The 22058-nt window shown below is 46.0% G+C and overlaps 4 protein-coding genes across 4 annotated transcripts; 2 read left to right on the top strand and 2 right to left on the bottom strand.

Annotated features, from left to right (window-relative positions):
• Nucleotides 1-264: 264 nt before the first annotated feature.
• Nucleotides 265-1747, bottom strand: LOC3291452 (venom serine protease). Its single transcript, XM_552329.4, has 3 exons — nucleotides 1268-1747; nucleotides 1086-1188; nucleotides 265-1016 (listed from the first exon to the last, which is right to left on the bottom strand). Exons 1-3 carry the CDS (start codon nucleotides 1730-1732, stop codon nucleotides 388-390), a joined length of 1197 nt encoding a protein of 398 aa, XP_552329.4. The 5' UTR covers nucleotides 1733-1747; the 3' UTR covers nucleotides 265-387.
• An 885-nt stretch (nucleotides 1748-2632) lies between these two features.
• Nucleotides 2633-5276, bottom strand: LOC5667996 (venom serine protease). The gene is made up of 3 exons (XM_001689225.2): nucleotides 4671-5276; nucleotides 4465-4567; nucleotides 2633-4402 (listed from the first exon to the last, which is right to left on the bottom strand). Exons 1-3 carry the CDS (start codon nucleotides 5136-5138, stop codon nucleotides 3774-3776), a joined length of 1200 nt encoding a protein of 399 aa, XP_001689277.2. The 5' UTR covers nucleotides 5139-5276; the 3' UTR covers nucleotides 2633-3773.
• A 274-nt stretch (nucleotides 5277-5550) lies between these two features.
• LOC1280750 (venom serine protease) lies at nucleotides 5551-7337 on the top strand. Its single transcript, XM_061658520.1, has 4 exons — nucleotides 5551-5804; nucleotides 5894-6195; nucleotides 6270-6591; nucleotides 6669-7337. Exons 1-4 carry the CDS (start codon nucleotides 5750-5752, stop codon nucleotides 7289-7291), a joined length of 1302 nt encoding a protein of 433 aa, XP_061514504.1. The 5' UTR covers nucleotides 5551-5749; the 3' UTR covers nucleotides 7292-7337.
• A 529-nt stretch (nucleotides 7338-7866) lies between these two features.
• On the top strand, nucleotides 7867-21281 carry LOC1280753 (uncharacterized). The gene is made up of 6 exons (XM_320618.5): nucleotides 7867-8146; nucleotides 14995-15170; nucleotides 15410-16006; nucleotides 16860-17129; nucleotides 19186-19362; nucleotides 19430-21281. The coding sequence occupies exons 1-6, from the start codon at nucleotides 8098-8100 to the stop codon at nucleotides 19709-19711; spliced, it is 1551 nt and encodes a 516-aa protein (XP_320618.5). The 5' UTR covers nucleotides 7867-8097; the 3' UTR covers nucleotides 19712-21281.
• Nucleotides 21282-22058: the final 777 nt, after the last annotated feature.

The following is a 22058-nucleotide window of genomic DNA, read 5'->3' as shown; positions in this document are numbered from 1 at the left end:
CTTACTTACTTACTTACTTACTTACTTACTTACTTACTTACTTACTTACGACGTCCTCCATAAGTTCGAGTCACAAATGGACTGCGTCCCCATACGTAGGACTCACTATCCTGCTATGTGTATTCAGTAAATCACAGAAAGCCAAAGCCACTAGTGATACAGACAGGCTTTCACCGACACTGGTTGTTGTGCCAAATAAGAAATAAAAAAAAAATAATAATAAGCATGTTCCCACATTTCTTTCATCAAGAGATTAAACAGACATTCCATGGCGCAAATATAGCAAATTTACTTTTCAAATTCGTTCTACCCGTACAAAATATAAACAGAATTTTACTTGTTACTACTCGATCACACCTCATCACTACCATACAGCGTATACTCGCACTACTTCTCACAGAACGTATACCCTGTGGTACTGCTGATCCAATCCAGATACGACGTAACTCTCGTGTTTACACTCGGGAAGCTCGATGCGCAGGCCACACCGAACCCTACCACACCGATACTGTAGACCAGTTGGCTGTTCGGATCGGTATAGTACAGTGGACCACCCGAATCATTCTGGCAGGTATCATTACCGGCAGCGAACGTACACATCTGCGACGCAAGGATCGTGCGGGAGAGCTTCGTGCCGCAGCTGGTGGACGACACCACGGCCAGCGTTGTCTGCAGCAGTTCTTTCGACGATGGAGCACCGAAGTCGATCGCGCCCCAACCAAGCGCACTGAGCCGTGCATTCTCGAAGCTAGACGTACCGAATCGGAACGGGAGACACACCCGACCAACGCCCGGATTGAAGACGATCGTGTCAAACGTTTGCACCAGTGCGATGTCGTTCGCTTTGGATGTTGGATTGTAGCTGGGATGCCTTATGAAGGTGGACACAAGCATGCGCAATGTGTAGGGGGTTTCGTTGGTAATATTTGTGTTCTGTTCGCCAACCAGAACGCGTGTGCCTGCTGCAGTTCTATCGAGCAGACAGTGAGCGGCAGTAAGCACATGACGATTGGTAACTGCAATCGTAAGTAAAACACTGGAGTGAGCTTCTAGTAACCAAATGGTACATCGACTATGCTACCTACCGATTGTGGATCCACAGAACACCCTTGACACACTGTTATCCCACAATCCTGCCATCATCGGGTACTCGTTTGTCAACGTGGGAAATCCGTTGACGATCGTGGGCTGGTGGAACGATAGTAAAACAATTTCGTTAACGATCAAGATCGTGCATCACTACACACTTCTCTAATACAACACTTACCGTTCTGTGACGTCCACAGTCGCAGGCAAGCTTGAGCGCCGTAATCTGACAACGGAACCTTCCGCCGGACGTACTCGTGCTCCCCAGCAAAGCCACCACCAGCTTGTTATACTGACTTTCCACGTTGAATGTGGTCGTTCCGCAGCGTACAATCGCATCGCTCAGATTGGGATCGCCGAACCGCGAGATGGCCAGCTTGTCGTAGTAACAGCCCGTACTCGACGGCAGATACATATCGTAGCACTGCGCGTACAACGTATGGCCCACTGGGGCATTTATTGTGTACCGACACTTGGTGCCCGGTGTATAGTAATTGGAAAAGTTGGGTGACTCGATAAAGCTCGTCTGACCACTGGTGTAGTTGTATTGCCGATCACACGAACCATACTGAGCTGTCACAATATCAATCATTAGCATCACCAGCAATAGGATCACTCCACCAACATTCCAAACGAACTTCAGCATTTTCTTTTGATTGATTTACTACCTCTTCTTGCTCCAGTACTTTCACGACTTGATCGCGAACGATCACTAAATCGTTATTCCGCACGTGTATTAGCATTTTAAAGCTTCCCCCTCTAGATGGCTAACGCAATCGCATACACTTGAGGTACGTTTCGGAGTGTGTTTTGGAGGGGCGCAACAACTGATCAAACATATCGATCCGATTGACTTGACTCTCTTATCAAGCTGCACTCTGTCTCGAGTTTGTTAAAAGAACATTGTACTTTTAGAACACATAGTATCATTCACCAGTCTGTTCCAACGCGTACTAGACGCCTCTGGGCATATATTTGCCAAATAGTGCCAAAAGTGAAAAACATCCAACTCTAAAGAAGGTGCCGCAAGACCATAACATCTTCCGGATGTGTCTTAGGGTATGTTTATGAGGTAACAACTCTCTCCTTAACGTTTGAGCATATTGTCACTCTCAGGCCAAGCAAGCACAAAACCCTACAATGGGCGCTACTGTTGCTCACGGTAATGGCCAACTGTTTCCACCAGGTGAAAGAAGCTCGGTACATATAAGATACATACATCATTATTTTATTTCGATTGTTCACTGTGTAAAAACCGCTCAGCTTTATTTGAAAAGAAACACTGCGTACTGCTGGGCATTGGAAGATGTTACTATTTTCACTTAAACACTGCTGTGATTGAGTGTTAGATACCCAAGAGCTATAGGTTGTTGCATGGCTTTCTTGCAATAGGTGTTGTTTAATGTTGCCCCAAATTATGAAAATATCTTAATGCTTTCTTGTTCAATATTTAACTACAGCTGGTTTTTAAAAGCACTCTTTTTTTATTTATGAGGTCATTAAAGAGCTAACAACAAAAAACATCGCTTTAATCCATGACAGCGCCATACTTTCCTTGGTACAAATTTAGACAAATGCTAAACGTGATTCGGTCAAATAAGCAACAATACTTTAAGATACTTTGGAGACTTAATAAGCGTATCATACGTACCTCCACTGTATTTTGACTTGAGATTCTCTGGTGTTCTGTGGTGTTCTAGGATTGAAATCCAATACTAGTTCTTTTGTTCTACATTGTAATATATGCCATTTTAATTCTGATATCGTTTAATTTCAGGAAATCGTTGCAACATATATTTTGCAATAAATATAGTTTTACATGGCCACTCCTCTGCGTAACTCGTATTAATCGAGTACCACCTTTGAACATTGGAGATGCTTTAAAAAGCCAAGTATAATACACCTGTTTCACAGTGCGAGCGCTTTACTGTATACTGCTGACAACATTGGGAACATAAATTGCATGCTCTTTGTGTTAATACTACAACTATGAAGTACAGTAGACTCTACATTTGCAACACACTTTGGTAACAATATGTTTTAGCTTATAGTTGTCATTTTACTAATTTTTATGAGATTTATTTAATTTTTTCACTGATAACCGTTACTGATTGTGACAAATGCTGGAATACGCTTCAGTACTATGCTGGCAACGCAATTGCAATGCCCAGAGATTATTTGTCGTGGAACTGCTGGACAACTCTGTTGACTTACCGGCGCTACTTTCCAGCCTAAAATTGTATGTCCCATCGCTCCGACCCAGGTCGTTGCTTGACTTAGATGATTGTCCCTAAGAAAGAAGCCTGCATTGGCGATTCTGATCCCTTTTTACGTATTTGCCGTGCATTGAATTTTGGTATGAGATTCTACAGTTGTCATTAACGGATTTATTGCATCGTCCAATGTCGTCCGGAACGTGTAGCTTGGCTGTGGCAACCCCATATTTAAACAAATCTTTTAATTTATGATTATGACGATTATAGTTTAAAATTACAGAACAACGTTTAGACGATCCATTACAGCTGATATTTCCAATGTCTATACTTATAATCTTTAATCATACCAAGACAAAATGGATCTCAAGCATAACTAGCTACAATTGAATATGTATTCCACTTATAACTCAACGTCAAGAGAATCTTACTTATTACCATTACTCGCACTGTATTATCACTATTAAACCCGAATTACTTCTCACAGAACGTATACCCTGTGGTACTACTGATCCAATCCAGATACGACGTAACTCTCGTGTTCACACTCGGGAAGCTCGATGCGCAGGCCACACCGAACCCTACCACACCGATACTGTAGACCAGTTGGCTGTTCGGATCGGTATAGTACAGTGGGCCACCCGAATCATTCTGGCAGGTATCGTTACCGGCAGCGAACGTACACATCTGCGACGCAAGGATCGTGCGGGAGAGCTGTGTGCCACAGCTGGTGGATGACACCACAGTCAGCGTTGTCTGCAGCAGCTCATTCGACGATGGAGCACCGAAGTCGATCGCGCCCCAGCCAAGCGCACTGAGCCGTACATTCTCGAAACTGGACGTGCTGAAGAAAAACGGAAGACACACCCGGCCGACGCCCGGATTAAAGACGATCGTGTTGAACGTTTGCACCAGTGCGATATCGTTCGTTTTAGAAGTAGGATTATAGCTCGGATGCTGTGTGAAGGTGGAGATGCGGTAAAGCGACGAATAGGGGGTGTCGGAGCCGGTGCTTATGTCCTGATCGCCGACGAGAACGCTTGTACCGGTAACTGTTCTATCCAGCAGACAGTGAGCAGCAGTAAGCACATGACGATCGGTAACTGAAACCACAAGCAGGACACTTTAATAAGCTTCAATAATTGATCCAAGCCGTGCCACCTACCGATTGTGGATCCACAGAACACCTTCGCCAAACTGTTGTCCACTAATCCTGCCATCATCGGGTACTCGTTTGCCTGCGTCGGGAATCCGTTGACGATCGTGGGCTGGTGGAACAGTTCAATAGTACATGAGGTAAATAAAACGGATAATTCCAGTAACGATCATGAACTTCCTCAACAACAAACATTACAACCATCGTACACTTACCGTTTTGTGACGTCCACAGTCGCAGGCAAGCTTGAGCGCCGTAATCTGACAACGGAACCTTCCCCCGGACGTACTCGTGCTCCCCAGCAAAGCCACCACCAGCTTGTTGTACTGACTTTCCACGTTGAATGTTGTCGTTCCGCAGCGTACAATCGCATCGCTCAGATTGGGATCGCCGAACCGCGAGATGGCCAGCTTGTCGTAGTAACAGCCCGTACTCGACGGCAGATACATATCGTAGCACTGCGCGTACAACGTATGGCCCACTGGGGCGTTTATTGTGTACCGACACTTGGTGCCCGGTATATAGTAGTTGGAAAAGTTGGGCGACTCTATATAGCTCGTCTGACCACTGGTGTAATTGTACGTCAGATCACACGAACCGTACTGACCGGTCACCGCAGTGGTCATTAGCATCACCAACAGCACCAAGATCGCTCCACTGTCATTCCAAACGAACTTGAGCATTTTCCTTTCAATTGTTGCCCTATCTCTTGCTGCACACGTACTTTCACTACTCGATCGCGGACGATCACTAAACTAATCTCCCCCTCTGACATTAGCATTTTAAAGCCTCCCGCTAAGCTGCGATGGCTAACGCAATCGCTTACGCCTACGATTGGTGTAAGATTTAGAGTGGGCTTGAAAAGCCAACTGATCAAACATATTGACCCGATTAACTTGACACTGTTATCAAGCTACATGGCGTCTCAAGCCGGTGAAAGGAACATTGTAGCAGTACTACACTTGCTCTCATTCACCAAGAAGAGCTAGTTGCAAGAACGTCCCTGGACACGTGTTTGCCAAATAGTGCCAAAAGTGAAAAACATCCCAATCCACAGGAGGTTCATCAAAACAAAAACATCTTCCGGATGTTTTGCGGCTCGTTTTTTTAAGGGATCACATCTCCCACAAAGGTCTGATCGAAATTTCGTTCCAAAGTTCACTAACATGCACCCTCTTGCGCTCTAGATCCAAAAACGCCTGACGGCCACACGCGGTGTAGCGCGGTAGGCTCGCTATCAGATAGCCAGTTCTTGCCAGTTTAGAACGTAACATGTGTTTTTGAAAGTTACAAAATGTACACCCCATTGTTTGCCCACCGTCATCCCGTACACAGATCGATCGCAACAGGTAAGCGAGGTAAGGTGTGGGACGATGAAACGATGCAGCAGTTAAGATAATAAGTCGTCTTGTTGCTCGTTTATCACATCGCAAACCAGCCCCCCAACACAGGTTCGGGCAACGATGGGGACGGCACAGTACGCGCTATCATTTGGCAATGTGCGGAAGCAACGTTCTTATCGCGTGGCTGGTCGCGCTGGTCGCGCTGGCAGTTTCGCCCGCGGTAGGCCAATTCACCGGCTGCGATCGGCAGAAGACACTTGCTGCCGGTGAGGTGTTCTACGTGGAATCGCCGAGCTTTCCCAACTACTATGCGCGCGGTACCAACTGCCGCTGGCAGCTGGCGGCACCGGCCGGCAACACGATCTACGTGAACTGCTACGACATGTATCTGGCTGCGGTAAGGCTACGAGTGTTATCTTCCTCACAAAGGTACGTCTCTCACATTTTGACAACGTTTCACGTTCGTTCCAGTCAACCGGATGTACCGCGGATCGTGTGGAGATATCGCTGCAGAATGATCCTACGCTCGCGTACGCCACCAAGTACTGCGGACAGCGTACCTTTACGCTACAATCTACCGGCAATCGGGCGGTGTTTGCTTTGCGTACGACCACGACCACATCTGGAGGACGGTTCCGGTGCCAGGTGGTAGCGCAGGCTCCCAAATGTAGCTGCGGGTTGCGCCGTACGTCTAAAATTGTGAACGGTGTGCCGACGCTTGTGAACGAGTTTCCCATGATGGCCGGACTGGTCGATTCCTCTTCACGGAGCGTCTTTTGCGGTGCTACAATTAGTGAGTATACAGGCTTAAAGTGTATCTTTCTCTCCAGGCAGTGATATGTTTTCCCTATGTGTTATGTGCATTCACAGTTTCCGACTATCACTCGATAACGGCCGCCCATTGCATGCGGGGACGCAGTCTATCCGCTTCCGGGCTGCTGGTCGGCGATCACAACCTAAGCGTCGGTACGGACACGAGCTACTCGGTGCTGATGCGCCTCGCCTCCATCACGAACCATCCACAGTACGTCGTCAGCCCGTCGCGCAACGATATCGCGCTCGTGCGTACGGCCGACCGGATCGCTTTCAATGCCGCCGTCGGACCGGCCTGTCTGCCGTTCCGCTACTCCACCTCCAACTTCGCCGGCTCGATCGTGGAAGCGACCGGCTGGGGTACGATGGACTTTGGTGCACCGACCTCGAACGTGCTGCGCAAGGTGTCGCTCAATGTGATCTCGGAACAGTCCTGCCAGTCATCGATGCCCAACATTCTCGCCTCACACATCTGCACGTACACGCCAGGGAAGGATACGTGCCAGTACGATTCCGGCGGTCCGCTGTTGTTCACCACCGGTGGACGCGTCTATCTGGTCGGCGTCGTCAACTACGGTGTATCGTGCGCTTCCAGCAAACCGTCCGTCAGCAGCCGCATCACTTCCTATCTGTCGTGGATTCAAAGCGTTACACCGGGCGTTACCTACTGCACACCGTAACGGCCTGATCGTTAAATAAAGCGTTATTCTTTACTTTGCAAATGAAGCAGAAACTTGTGTTTGTGCTTTTTAATTCACCCATCACACTACCAGTTGTTTGATGTTCTGGCGAATGAATTCGTTAGTTAGGCCCGTACACCCGTTCAAACAAAACATTCATTTGCGTAACGTAAATAGATTCGGGCGCATGCTCATGCGCAACGTGAACGAGTTTGTTTTGGGGTGCTGGTGGATGAACCTGAAAACGGTCTGCGTCTACTGCGCAAGGTGGTTTTCGTTGGCGCTTGGCATCACCACTACCTGTGCGTGGAAGATACAAGGCGCTGTGGTACAGTTGTTGTTTGGTATGACGTATTTCGTTTGATGTTTGATGGCCATGTAAATCACAATATTATTCCCGATTGTTTCTTTACTATTACTTTTTCATGTAAAACTCTTCCTAAATGCTTGCAGCTTCTACAAAGCACAAACCATGCTTGTATTAGTTTCATCCCATCCTTGCCAGTTCTCACCGACCCTCACTGACCAGCACAACCGTCCTCTTTGGCCGCTGTGGTCAGAAATCGATGAACGTTTGTACGCCAAGCGCACAAACACACCGGCGATCGGCGAGATCGCCAACTCAGTGGATCGTGAGTTTTTGCGCGCATAAGATCAGACTGCAAGCGCTACGCACAGGAAGCAAGTGTGAATTGCCAGTGATTTGCAGTACCATTCCCCAATCGCAAACGCATCCATCGATCGGGACCATCAGTTGATGTTTTTTGCAAAGTGTAACGCTACAGCAGTAACGCTACAAACCCACGATGACGAAAGCTGTAAACGCCGGCTGGAAGCTGGACAGCGATGATAAAGGTACGAACCGAGGAGCATGAAGTGTTTCGAAAATACTTCATCCCATAACCATCACCAACCGATGCTGGACAGCCGCCATCAGGATCACCGCCATCAAAAACCACCTTTGTTACACAATTTTGCTCCACCACCGTCTGCGTCATATGTGTGTGTGTAGTGTAGTGTGTGCGGTGGCAAGCGAAAACCCCCCTTTTCGGTGATTTCGCAATTTTCGCCATTTTTGTAACCCCGTCGTGTCAGTCGGGCCAGTGTTTTCAGGCGTATACTGCGTGCTTGTTGTATTTTTAAACCCACCCCGAAGCCGGTCGGCGGCCCGTAGCGGGAAAAACTAAGATAAATACAGCGTGTGTAGTGGTGTTGCTGTTGCTGCTGCTGTGCTCTCGTTGCAGTTCGGCACAGCTGTGTGAATTGAAACGTGTGCCGAACGCGGTGACCGTGAAATGGTGTGAGGAAAAGGGGATGAATGGGAAAATTAGAACGACGCAGGAAAAACAAATGCCGGTGTCGGTGATCAAGCAGTGTTTCGGTTCGGTACAGGATGGATGGGCCCAAGCTAGAGTTTGTGAACGCTAAAGTGCTAAACTGTTTGAGATTTCCGTTGCTTGGTGTGAAATGAGTTCATATTTTCTGAATCAAAAGAGTGACGTAAGGAACAAAATAACTGGTATAATTAAACTGCTAATGTTATGTATGCAGTGAGAAAAGAACATGAATGATTGCGGTCTGAAACAACTTTAAATTAAATAATATTTCACCTTATGATGTCCATAGCAAGCGGAAAGTTTCTTTAGTATCATAGAACAAAACACAGTTAGGAGAAAAAAATGCTCTTCAGGAAAATGATTGAATTAACGCCATTACGTTGTTTCCCTTCAAGAGTTTATCCTCAATTTAATAAAGGATGTTTGGTTAAAAAAATGCACATTCCATTGATGCTTAACGAACCGGCTATAAGACTAGTGCATCTGTCACTGCTACCACAAAGAATTCGTTTGAGATATGAAACATCACAGGACATTTGCATTCTAATGGAATGTTTAATTTGAAATGCCTTTTCAATTGGTTGTGCCCTTCAAAATCTTTACTGGAACAACACAAGTGATGAGTTTTGCCTGACAGATTTTCTGCAATGTATCGCTGCATGAAAAGTATAAAATGACTACACACAAAAAACATCAGCAATAATTATGGTATATCACAGATTTATGATCTCTTAAAATATTTCTCGAATGGAAAACATGTGGCATAAATGAAATATGTGAATCCAAAATGTACTTGAAAGCTGGTATCCTTTTTTATTTGTCTTTATCATTCAACTCCATCCAGTGGAAACGTCTGAGTCTCCCTGATGTTGAATTTCCAGCAGCTCAGATTGCATTTGTCATATAACTCTTTCTCAGAGTTATGGAAACACATTCCTTTTTTATCTCATCTTGATGCCGTCGTCACGCGCGCTTCGTTGGGGTTTCCTTCACGACTAGTTCTAGTATGGTATCAGCAATGCTATTTGAAAGTACTTTCGGCTCTTTAGTAATTCACCCTTCTGTCTCGCTATTATGTTTCCATGTTTGTCTCTCATCTTGTTCTACTATTTAATTGCTGTTATCGGGGTAGTTTGCTCTTATTACAATTTATGAACTCACATTGACATTGTATTTCTTATTGAGTTTCCCACGAACTTCACATTTCATTTCCTGTTTGTATCATCAGTTTTCATCATTGTCAGGTTTAGTGCCTGTTTCTATTTCCTCATGCTTTCTTCTCTCCTGAGCACACGGACATTCCACTGTTAATCCCTCGAGATGCTGCTGTCTGCAAGTTAAAACATTAAGGTTAGCCGTTAGATAAGTTAAAACGTTGAGTGAAATATTCGACACTGAAGACTGATAAAGAAGACGATACACTGAGGCTACGTGCTTTGTGCATTTTCGCATTCACTGATCTGCCTAATCCATCCAAAGAGTGAGGATAACCATAATTTTATCTTTTTCTTCTTACTCTGTTACCCTTTCCGAGTCAATTTCCAATGTCAATAACATTTTTCATTGCTTGCAAGAAGTTTTTCAACAGCTGTCAAATATTTCATTTGCATCACAATAATATTTCAATTATTGCACATAGTGTTCAACACGTCTCAAGCTGGGTTTAGTTTGACAGTTCTTTATAATGTGTTGCAAATCATGTGGAAGAACTGAAAGTTTATTCTGATTCTGATGAATACTGTGTGAGAGCTGTTGAAAAACATCTTGAATCGGAAATCGCTGAATAATTATGTGCACATTCGAAGGTGCCTTGGAAAACCTTGTTATTATTTTAATTCTTCCACATTATTTTCCACACGTCTCAAGCTGGATTGATTTTTAACAGTTGTTTGTGGTGAATTGAAAATCATGTGTAAGAACTGTAATTTTGTTTTTAAGCAGATACTTCAACTTCGGAATCACAAGCAGTGCAAAATTCACAAGTTTCACAAGCAAAATCAGTCTGGGAATCTCCATGAGAATGGATCGTTTACAAGTGAATTTTGATTCTTTGCTTATATCAACAAGTAGCATCATTCGATCCAAATGTCTATTAATATAGAGATGCCAAATTTAACTCCAATTTCGAAGCCGATTCTGATTTCGAAGCCAAATCCGATCCCGAAGCCGATTTCGATTCCAGAACCTGTCATTTTTCCCATCACTACAGCTGGTCCTTCTTGATGAACATGTGTGGATTTACGGCAGCTCCCGTTGGAATCACACAATCTGATAACTCATTACCCGAATTATTAAAACCTCCAATGTGACATTTAATTGACAAAAACCGTACCTTCGTAGACAAGTCATTACCAGAAATGGCGAATGTTTACAGCTGGATCTCCCATGCCGCTGGGTTTGCTCACGCCACGCGTACCAATCAGTCCCCAAAGCCATAGCGACGAATTCAATAATTCCGTGAGTGATAAATTCGATTTACACTAAATACACCCCTTCACCACCACCACCGACACGAGAAACGTTCAGCAAGCAACGTGTAAAAACTAAAGTCACCTGAACACGGCACGAGGACACGTTGACGAGGCACGCTCGCATCCGCAATCAGACCCAGCGGCTGTAACTCACTCACCCCGAGACCGAGACCGTGAGAAAGCCAGCGAAACGATAATGTCCCTACCACTGCCACAAAAGGGGGGGGGGGGGGCACACGTTTTAGCTTAATTGAAGGCAGTGGAAAACTTTGGTGCGAACCAACGGCGTTGAGGGTGAGCGTGTGGTGGTTTCTCGCCCGACTGTGTCTAATGGCAGTAGTGCCGCCTAAATTACCGCCATCGGGAACCATCGCGATCCCGCTACACCCGCGTTACGACCCGCGCACTCAACTCTCAATTCACGCGGGTGCAATAAATAGCGAGCGAGCGAGCGAGGAAATTATCCTCCAGCTTGGGTTTGGCTTGCCTTGGCTCTCGTAAATCCGCCGACAGGAAGGGGCGAATAAATCTTGATACACACCGAACCTACCGGCGAACGTATGCGAACGGGTGTGAACGGGCGATGCCGTTCACTCGACACTGCGTGAGGTGCATGGCGCTTAATCTAGCCGGAAAGTGGTGGAAGGCGACGGCCACGTTCGGTGTATTACGAGCGAATAATTGTGCATAATTGCTTGCTCGATTCATGCCGTACGAAGGGTTCAGGGAAAGGATCGCTTTTCCACCACCGAACAGCCAGTCTCATTGAAATGGCACATTTTTTTTTTAGTCGCTACTTCCGCGACGACTCTATTAAGGCTTGAAACAAGTCATCGGAATGGTTCACCACCGCACCGGCGCTAATAATTTGCTCACAGATACACACCTTCATTACTCAAGCTGTTCGCTTTGGCGGTAAGGGCAGAACAAGGCATAACATCCTTTTGTCAGTGGAAGGGAGAACAAGCGAGTGGCTACTACAACAACAACAAAATCTCGATCATAAATATCCGCACACCACACGCCATTAAATCTTGCCACCCGGTATCGCTTCACTCACAATCAAACGCAAACGGCAAGCGACCCTGCTACCGAAACGAGATTCTTCCACAAAAAGGGTAAGGTTTTAACAGCGACCAACTGCCAGTAGATGGAAGCGAACGGATACGCTAACGGTTCGACTTACCGCGAGGGGAACGAACTACCACGACGGAAACGACGACGGATGGGCTCAAGAAAGCTACTACTCCGCTACTCTAGCCTTGCGGAATGCGAGACGGGGCGTAGTATAAATTATGCACAAGCGTCGGAATTACACTCGCAAGTACTTGCGGGACGGGGAAGGTGGATTTTAAATAATTTAAGCGAGCTTTTTCGCTCCCCGCTTTTGTTCTTCTCACTCCCCACTCTCCTCTTGACATTTGCAACAATGCGGATTGCCCCTCGGGAACGGGTTGGTGGGCGCCCTCGCGCTGCGCACCATTGTATTTCCCAGCCCGAGAGGAGTGTTCCGCTTTTCGCGAAAGGTATGCAGCGAAATGGAGTGTTTCTCATTCCCGCTATTCCCGCCCGTCTTCTACGGCCTTCCCATTCCCACACACACACCGCACAGCAAAGCGGAAAGTTTCATCAAAGCGCGCGAAAAGTCATAAGAAGCTCATTTAATAAGTTTCGTACCCATAAATCCGAATGTTAACGAGGCCCGAAACTGTGTTCCCGTGTTTCACCCAAAATCTCACCTGAGCCTTTCGTGCGCTGCCTCGCGGCAGGCGGAAACGATTGTCATAATCTTCCGCCGTGAACCGTGGCAGAGCGGGTGAAAGTAGCCGGGAAAGGAGCCGGATAGCGAAAGGGGTTCTTTTTTCGCCCACCAACCACCAGGAGCAAGTGGAATCGTTATGAGTTTTCACAAAAATTACCACTTTTAAAACAGACACGTACCCGCCGCGGCACGCTGGATTCCACGAATTGTCCCACGCTGCCCTGGCGGGGAAAGGACGGGGCTGCCACTTGTGTTAGTTAACAGCCTTTGACGGCAGGGCTGGCTGGCTGGGCTTTGCTGGCGTGGGGTGGTGCAGCACTTTACGCGAGCATATTTGGCCTGCCTGCCGTGCCGTTCCGGGAGGGCACGCTAGCCGGTATGAGATTGTTTGAAATCGTAAAAAAAGATTGCCCAAAGAATGTAAGCGACAGTGCGACAAACTTCACTTTAAATGCTTTAAGCGTTGCCGGGACCGGCCTGGGGGAAGTTTGACAGGAATGATTGCGCACTTTAAAACTTCAGAGACTGAAAAGGTGTTGAGTGGTTTTTCGGGACACTTTGGGTGTGGGGACGGGAAGTTCGTCTAATGGATAATCAGGCACGTCTTAACTTTTCCTACCATTAAAGCATTAAAGCATATTATTGGATTTAGCATTTCGTTCTCGTTGTTTTGGTGTAGTTTTTCTCCATCACAATCAGTTATAAATGCCTTTTTTATGCTTGCAACAAGCAGCTCAAACTGCAGGACGTTTTCATTTCAAAGTTCCTGCTCATCACAGAGAATGAACACTTCGCCAGCTATTCTTCGTTGCATTCGCGCGTGTGCACTGAGGAGAACGCTTCATTGTAACGATGGTATTTTGTAATAATTTGCTTTGCACAGCTTTGCAGAAGCTCGTAATCCTGGGCCCAAGGTCCAGAGATGGTTAAGGCACAAAAAAACAAAGAGGCGTAAAGGGGTCTAGTTACGCTCGTTGTCTAGAAGAGAAGCATCTCCACTATGGTTAGAGCTGGTATCAAAACATTCTTGGTAAACTATTAAAATGCTTGGGGAATGATTATTTACTACTTTTAAGACCTTTAAGAATGCAAAATTACACGCTTAGGTACAGGGTGAAAACGAAACATTTGACAGCTCGATAGTATCGCCGAACATGTCAACACATTATTATTCAATATCTCCCTGAAAGAGTCAATGATATGCTCCACCAAATCAACAACTCGCTGAACACGTCCATAATACCATCGAAAACCCTGTCTCAAAGCGCCTTAAACTATGCAATGCGTTGAACTACACATTATTTTTAACAATACTCATTTTGGCCTCTTCATTGCATTTGTATTTAGGTTACGAAAGACCTAGAAACCTCAATAAAGTCAAAATCTGGGACAAGTACACAGTAGTTACATACAAGTTTCAGAATAGTTTATGGCTGTAATATCCTACGGAATAGTCAACTAAAGGATTAACTAAGACATATCCGTAAATCTGTCTATAGACGCGTTAGAATTTAAATTTGAATTTTTGCAACCCTACCATTCTTTAAGGCTCAGCCATATTTCGCTCACACCATCCAAGACATCTTTATTGTTAAATTTGCCTAAAAAAAACTAAGACAGAGAAAATAGAGTTTGAACCATTCCCGTCGCTACGAAAGCTCGAAAGCAAGAATAGCCTGTAGAGAAAGCGAATTAAATTCACAAAATATACATCACCCGAGAAATAAGACGTCCGAAATCACTACTGTGCCACCGCGTACGCTGGCACGCTAAACCGTTAAACCACCTGTATTGCCCGCAATCCGGTGCAAAAGCAAAAACTGCAACACCGACTCGAGCCCGTCGTCCTTATCGTCTTTATTTCAAATTTATTCTCAATTTATTTCACTTCTCTCACGCTATGCTAGGTACGCGAAACATTCATATCAAAAACGATTGCGCCGTGCCGGCCCGTTGCTGCCGGACCGAAGGCACTACCGGCCCGGCACGAAACGCTAGCCACTGAATTGGAATTATAAATATTTTATTCTCCATTCTCCTTTCTTTTTCATTTCATGCGGCGTGTGCATAACCCTGGACGTCCACCACACACACACACTCTCTCTATCTCTGGCGATTCCGAATGCTGTACAGCGTGCTACATCGAGGTGGACGAGAATGAGAACGAAACCGTCGACCGGTCGGACGAGAACGATTCCAACAATGACGACCCGGACCATTGCTGGACGCAGTGGAGTAATTTACCGGATCACATCCTCGAGCGCATCTTCTCCCATCTCACCATCAAGGAGCGGTACTACGCGAGCCTGGTATGATGCTATAAAACCCTCGCGAATGTGTGTGTGTGTGTGCATGTCTCTTTTGCCCGTGCGTCCCAAACGCAAACGATGAGAATGATGATGATGACGATAATAACAATGATCACCTGGGCTCGGTGTCTGAGACCACTAGGCTGTAGCCCCGACGGTGTTCAGCGCGACCAATTGATTAATTGTGTACTCAAGGCCTTCTCTCTCTCTCTCTCTCAATCGCACTCTCCGCTCTGCAGACCTGTTCCGGTTGGTATCGCGCGTTCTATCTGCCCCACGTGTGGTCTAACTTTCTGGTCGAGGACGCGACGCTCGGCCGGATGCGGTACAACTACTACTCCGGCTGGCAGCCCGTGCTCGATCACGCCCGCCTCCAGAGCTGCCTGCTGTCCGTCGGTCACCTCATACGCGGGCTCGACTTCCGGCCGCAGGTAAGCTTCAACAACATGTTCCAGTTCATGTCGCTCATCTCGTGGGCGATGGAGCAGAACGCCCGGACGGCCGGGTGTCCGCGCGAGTGGGTCGGCTGCGGTTCGCGCATCCGCTCGCTCAATTACCTGTTCCCGTGCAATATGGCCATGAGCGAGGATCCGGAGTCAATCAAGCTGTTCGGTACGGGCGGTCAGCTGCTGGCCGCACTCAAGCGGCTGATGCTCTGCCTCACCAACCTGCACTCCCTGTCGCTGGTCGACCTCTTCCTCGAGCGGTACGAGGCGAACCATCTGCTGGACGAGGTGCTCGAGTCGTGCTGTCTGGTGCTGCGCCGGCTCTGCCTCGTCAACGTGACCAACGTGCACTGTCCCATCATGCACATCGGACTGTTTCTCAATCTACAGGTGAGTGATGACGTGCTGGCCCTAAACTAAATTATCTTATCCACTGCGGGGTGGTACGGGACCTGCGACAATGAGGTTTCGGAACGTTCGGGTTAGTCGCAGGTGAAAGCTGATACCAATCAGCACGGACTACACACCCACGGCTTCTTTAGCTGGCCCCGAAATTGTCGAGCTCATCCGCAACACACCCTAGGATGTATTGTCAACGAATCGTTTTTCAACGCCCAGTCCGAACGGTGCTGATTCATCGTACAACGGGACTGCCCCCGAAACCGTGCAGTGTGCGTACAGCCTTGGCTAATACAATTACTTTATGATTGTGAGGTTCCGTGGCACAAGTGAAAAAGCAAAACCGGCTCAAGCTATATCTACTTTTCATCATCAATTTCACGCCCGCTTTAACAAGAACATACACACAGACAGACGGACAGCAGGCAAGCAACCCAACGGTCCGTTCGAAACGCTACGGTATGTGCGTGTGTGGCGGGTTGCCTAACATGCAGGCGCTTTAAGCAATGCCCAATTTGCATAACCGTTCAATTTGTAACTCGACCGTTCCAGTCCCGGCCAAAGGCGTGCAAAATGTATACTGTGTGTGCGGTTGTGTGTCCCGAGTGTGGCTAGGAGAATTGACTCACCCAACCGGGAACTTATTATTGACTCCTTCTCTATCTCTCGTACGCACACGTAGACGCAACGGGACACAACCCAAGGACAAACCGAGCGCGACAAGATATTTAATAACCGAAAACGATTAATCACCCTTGTCATCGTCCGTCCGTCCGTTAGTTTTACGCTTCGCTCATCCGGGCTCACTGCCCTCCTTTCCTGTTTGCCTCCACGCCCAACCCAGGTGCTGGTCGTTTCACCGCAGAACATTGACGACGATGTGCTGATGCTGCTGGCCGACTCCAAGGTGAAGCATCTCACCCTGCTCCAGAACCGCTACACACCGCCCGCCCTCGCCATCAGCCCGTGCTCGGCCAAGGCATGGCTGACGGTGCGGCGGGATAACCCGAAGCTGCGCGTCCACCTGTGCGTCGAGTCCACCACCAACGCGGTGATCCTGCTGCAGCCCGAAGCGCCCGTCGCTAGCATGATTTATCAGACGCCCAAAACAATGGTAACTATAAACTCACGTGTGTTCTTGCCTGTGTGTGTGTGTGTGTCGCTTCGAGTGCATGTGGCTCGCAATTTCGCTATGACAGTGCTGTCGTCGGGCTGGCGGGTTCAGCTTGACAGCAGGCAAGATGGGATCGGTAAAGCTTTAGTATGGGATTTATTAAACATCAAACATCTCCAAGGCAAGTCAGTGGAAGGGAGTAGTATAGTGATCCTGGGAAAATGGTTTATAATAACGGATTTCGAGTTAATTTCTTTTTCAAATTCAATCACGACCTGTTTCACGCAGTGTATCTTGTATAAAACCTTCAAACTTCTTGTATAAATAAATCATACTTTATATTTTTTACTTCCAAAATTCGTTTTAATCAATGGCATGAAGTGAAAACTTGTTTCTTTAGGTTCATTGCAAAAAAAAAACACTTTTTTAACAAATTGAACTTATTTTACCAAAGCTATCATTACAGGGTTTTCCAGCAGTTCTCATAGCTGTCGGACACTTTATTAACTCTTTCTTCCGTGAAATGAACTTAATGTAATGAGAATTGGACTCTATAGCACCCTTGTTGAACAAATCCAACAGGAATTTCGTACGAGCCTGTCTAAAAAGGGTGCCTTCGTGTCCAATTTCCAACACATGAAGTTCACTTCCAATAGGAAAGAGTCAAGGAAGTGTCCCACAACTATGAGAACCTTTGGAAAACCCTGTATTCCTTAAATTTTTCAAAAGACGTTATCTTGACATATTCAAATTGAAAAATCATTTAGGAGTAATGTTCAATTGAAATAGATTCTTAGGCCACATAGATCAAGCTCGTTTGCTGCACGTTTTGTCCGGGGTCACAGGCTCTTCATGCATGTTGTAAGGTATGACTTATGTGATAGGAAATTATATTAATGTTTGGTCATTTTCCGATTTGAGAATTGCCTTTTGGTTTGGTTTAAAGGTAAAAACTTGGACATAACAGTTAGGGAAAATTCGTTTGAGAAAATAGGTACACGAAGCAAACACAAATCGATTATAATTGACCCTTACTCAATTAAAGATCAATGAGGAAGAAGGGATTATTGTCCGAATAATTTATCACAAATAATAATTTGCTCATTTAAACTATATGAGCGAATAGTTTACGGCAAAACTAGAACTATTCTAAAACAAATATGAGTTTTGTCACATTTTACAAATATTTCCATCGCTTGAAATTCATTTTTTCGATCCTACTTTTTCGCGCAACCAAAGCCTCCAGTATGCAAATATTCCAATTACTGTCATACAGCATTTGTTTGCATTTGACTCCAGTGTACCTAATGGGTTTCATACGTGAAAAAAATACGGTAGGAAACCCATCTCATCAACTTATGCATTCAAAAACACAGTAATGGAAGACACAGCTTGTTTTATCATTTCCATTTTTTCCCATAAAGTAAATCACTTCTGAAACTAACCCAAGCTAGTTCTGAAACAAAACATACACACACACATCTGTAAGCTCCCTTCCTCCGTCCCCTATTCCGGACAGCACAAACAAAGCGAAAAGTATTCGAGTGCAAAGCAAATAATAGCAAACCACAAACCCACAACCCGCCGTATCCACTCCAGCCATACCGGTGTAAGGTAAACAGACCATAACAAGCGCAAACACACATCCCTACCGTCGACAAACGATTGCGATAAATTATTTCCTGCACCCCACAGTAACAAACCGGCACAGAAAGCTCAGCCGGCACAGCTTACATCCACCGACACGAATATGTTACATCGAGCAAAAGAATCATGGCTAACGAATAGACAGATAGAGAGAAAGAGACGGCCACAGTAGCACCGACAAAACGGGCTCCCTGTGCAATAGAGTGTTAATTAAGTTTTTGGGTGGGCGATAAGTTTTGTTGATTATTCTTATTCATATGCAGAGAACGCTGTGCACCGAGCCCGATTGTACTGCCGGCAATTGCAATTGAAGGAACAATGCAACAAGCGGCAATCTCTCGAGCGGAATCGAGTCGAAAGTTTATCATGCCTGGGGAGCTTTTATGCAAAATCTCTAATCTCTTCGCAGATTACTTCGGACCAGCTGGTGGCGGCCGTCGATGCCTACAAGTACACGCTGACCGTTTACGGGCACGAGCAGCTGCCCGCGACCACGGCCGAAGCGGTCGGCGACGGCGAGTTCCAGGAGCGCCCGGATAGTTTGCTCCTGCTGCTGGCCCGCTCCTGTCCCGGTTTGAACGCGCTGGTAAGTTGTCCTGCCACGTGCCTTTGATCGCACCGCTTCACTCACTGCTCACCGCTTTGTACCGCAGATGGTGCGGGAGTGCATCTCAACGGCCACGATCCTGCTGATTGCCACATCGGCACAAAACCTGCGCCATCTCTACATCAACCGGGCCCAGGTTCGGTTGGGCTGCGATTGGCCCCGCAGCCCCGACTGGACGGACGAGTTCTACGGCTGGCTGCAGTCGACGGCGGCGTCGATCGAAGCGACCGAACAGGAAGTGTCCCGCATACTGGACCACCCCTACTGGCATCTCCTGTCCGAGGAGCAGTTCCAGATGGCGTCACTAACGCGACATGTAGCCGTTTGAGTGTTTCAATCCCCTTTTTTTGTTGTACTCCGACCTCGTCTGTTTCTCTTCGCTGGAGAAGTTGAGAAGCAAAAGTATACGGGTGCTGGACACCGGATTACATCCTCCATGTATCCCACCGATCCACGAAGAACACCGCGGGGCGATAGGGTGGAATGGAAAGAATCGACGAAAGCTCACGCTCTCTCCCGCTGTGCCAAGTTCACCAATGGGAGTGAAAGAGTTTTTAATTAAGCAAAAATAATTGAACAATTTTTCTTTCATCACGGAGAGAAGAAGGCAGGCAACGGGAGAGAGAGAGAGAGAGAAAGTGAGGGAAATTATTTTATCAGCATGGCATAATTATGCTGCTAAACTTTCCGCCAAGTACCGCAAGCGAAGGTCCCGACATAAGACCTTTTCCTTCCGCTCATTGCCATTAAAATGGCTTCGGATGTGTCCTACAGAGAGAAGATTTTTTTTTTTAATATTTTTTACCAACTACCATCGGTCAAGCGTGCAGCGGCGCACTGTCGATGAGGGGGGGGGGAGGTGAAACATTCTCCAAACAAACACACTCACACGCCAACTGCAAATGTCAAAGGTTGATGGTAAATTAAACTCAACTTTTCCATCGCCCGGCTTCATTATTCACGAGACACTTTTCGCCACCTGCCGGCCTGCTGGGGACGGGAAACGATACAAGTCGCTTGACGAATATGCAACACAAGGTGCAATGAAAAATGCATCCATGTCAGCAAACTTTTCGACCAAACATCCATCCATCAAGTAGAGAAAAAGTGAGAGAGGGAGAGAGTTGATGATTCGTTAGAACCGAGAGTGACCGAAAGCGTAAAGCATACGACATTGGTTGCCGAGGGCGTGGGCTGTCAGGATGCAGTAGTGGGAACTACTTTTTCGCCCAAAAACTCACACACAGACACAAAACGGCAAAGATATTCGGTTTGCGGGAAAAACTTTAACAGGCAAAATTCGTCAGCAGTCGAGTCAGCACGCCTCCGCTGGATAAGGGTGGGGGGGGGGAGAGAGGGGAACTAATTGCTAACTATTCAATAAAATTTTCCTATCAACAAACACACGGCGTCAGCTAGGGGTTGTGATTGTTGAGAAGAAACTTTCCACGCCAAGCGATGAGAAAAGACTGCATGCTGATGGTGATGGTGATGATGATGGAGTTTTCTTCGGAGCACAACCATAATAAATGAGTTGCGGAAGAACAGCGAGAAGAAAATAATTTTAAAAGAAGAAAAACTTTATAGGTCATTTGACAAACAAGCGTTAAAGCGTTTTCAGTTGCTTTTCATTTCAATTTTATTAACAGCTCATTAAAGTGACGCTTGCTGACATTGGAACGTTATTCGATGTGTCGCGCAGCGGCGACTTTTGAACGGAGGGGGGTTTTAGTTGAATCAAGTTTCATCAAAAGCTTTATGAAATAGTCATTAGTTTTGCTATAATCAAGTTGGAATGTTGAACTTTTTTTTGGACAGAATGTTTAACGCTTTGATCGCATGGTGAAACGAGTGGGACTTTTCGCTGATTTGTACCCCAAATTGCCTATTGAACTGTACTCATACCTCGCTCCATCACCATTCCTAGTTGAAGGGGAATGTCCTTACGATTTAAACAGTTCTGCCCAAAAGCTATAGGAAGCTTTGAATTATTATTTTATGAAGAATTGTTTGGTTTAAGCTCCTAATATTATTATTCTAGTTTTATTGTCACTATTACACAAATTATGCAAAAACTTTTTGAAATGTTACTTGTTAATTATTTAAAAGGCTTAGAATTGTAAATAAAAGTAGTGTTAAGAATGGTACAGGTGAACCTCGAGATACACGGTACCTTTTATACGCGGATTCGGAGATACGCGGTTTTCTCAATTTGACAGTTCTTTGAGCAAATTGTACTGGTTTGAGTCATCAATTATTAAATGCAAATAAATAAATTTGCAAACAAATAAATTAAATAAATTTTCTTCTGGTTGAACTTGATGTGCTTCAAGAATGTTTTATATTGTTATATTAAGATCAAATTATATCTAATAGTTGCAAAAACTTATTACGCCACTTACACGAAAATAAGTGATATTTTGGAGGGAAACCGTGAAATTTGACGTACGCGGAAATTCGAAACACACGGTATTTTGCGACCGTTTTCGGTCCCCATCAACCGTGTACCTCGAGAACCACCTGTACTACAACACTAATTCGATACTGCTTGATTTAACTAGTTCAGCACCTAATCGTGTACCTAACAAATGAATTTGACTAGTTGTGCCCTTTACGATTCTAGTCAGCTTTTTGACAGTTGGAGGCTGAACTACTAGCCTGCGATTTTCTGCCTA

Source organism: Anopheles gambiae, chromosome 3 (assembly GCF_943734735.2).
Source record: "Anopheles gambiae chromosome 3, idAnoGambNW_F1_1, whole genome shotgun sequence".
NCBI lineage: Eukaryota > Metazoa > Arthropoda > Insecta > Diptera > Culicidae > Anopheles > Anopheles gambiae.
This window is presented reverse-complemented; position numbering and strand designations above follow the sequence as displayed.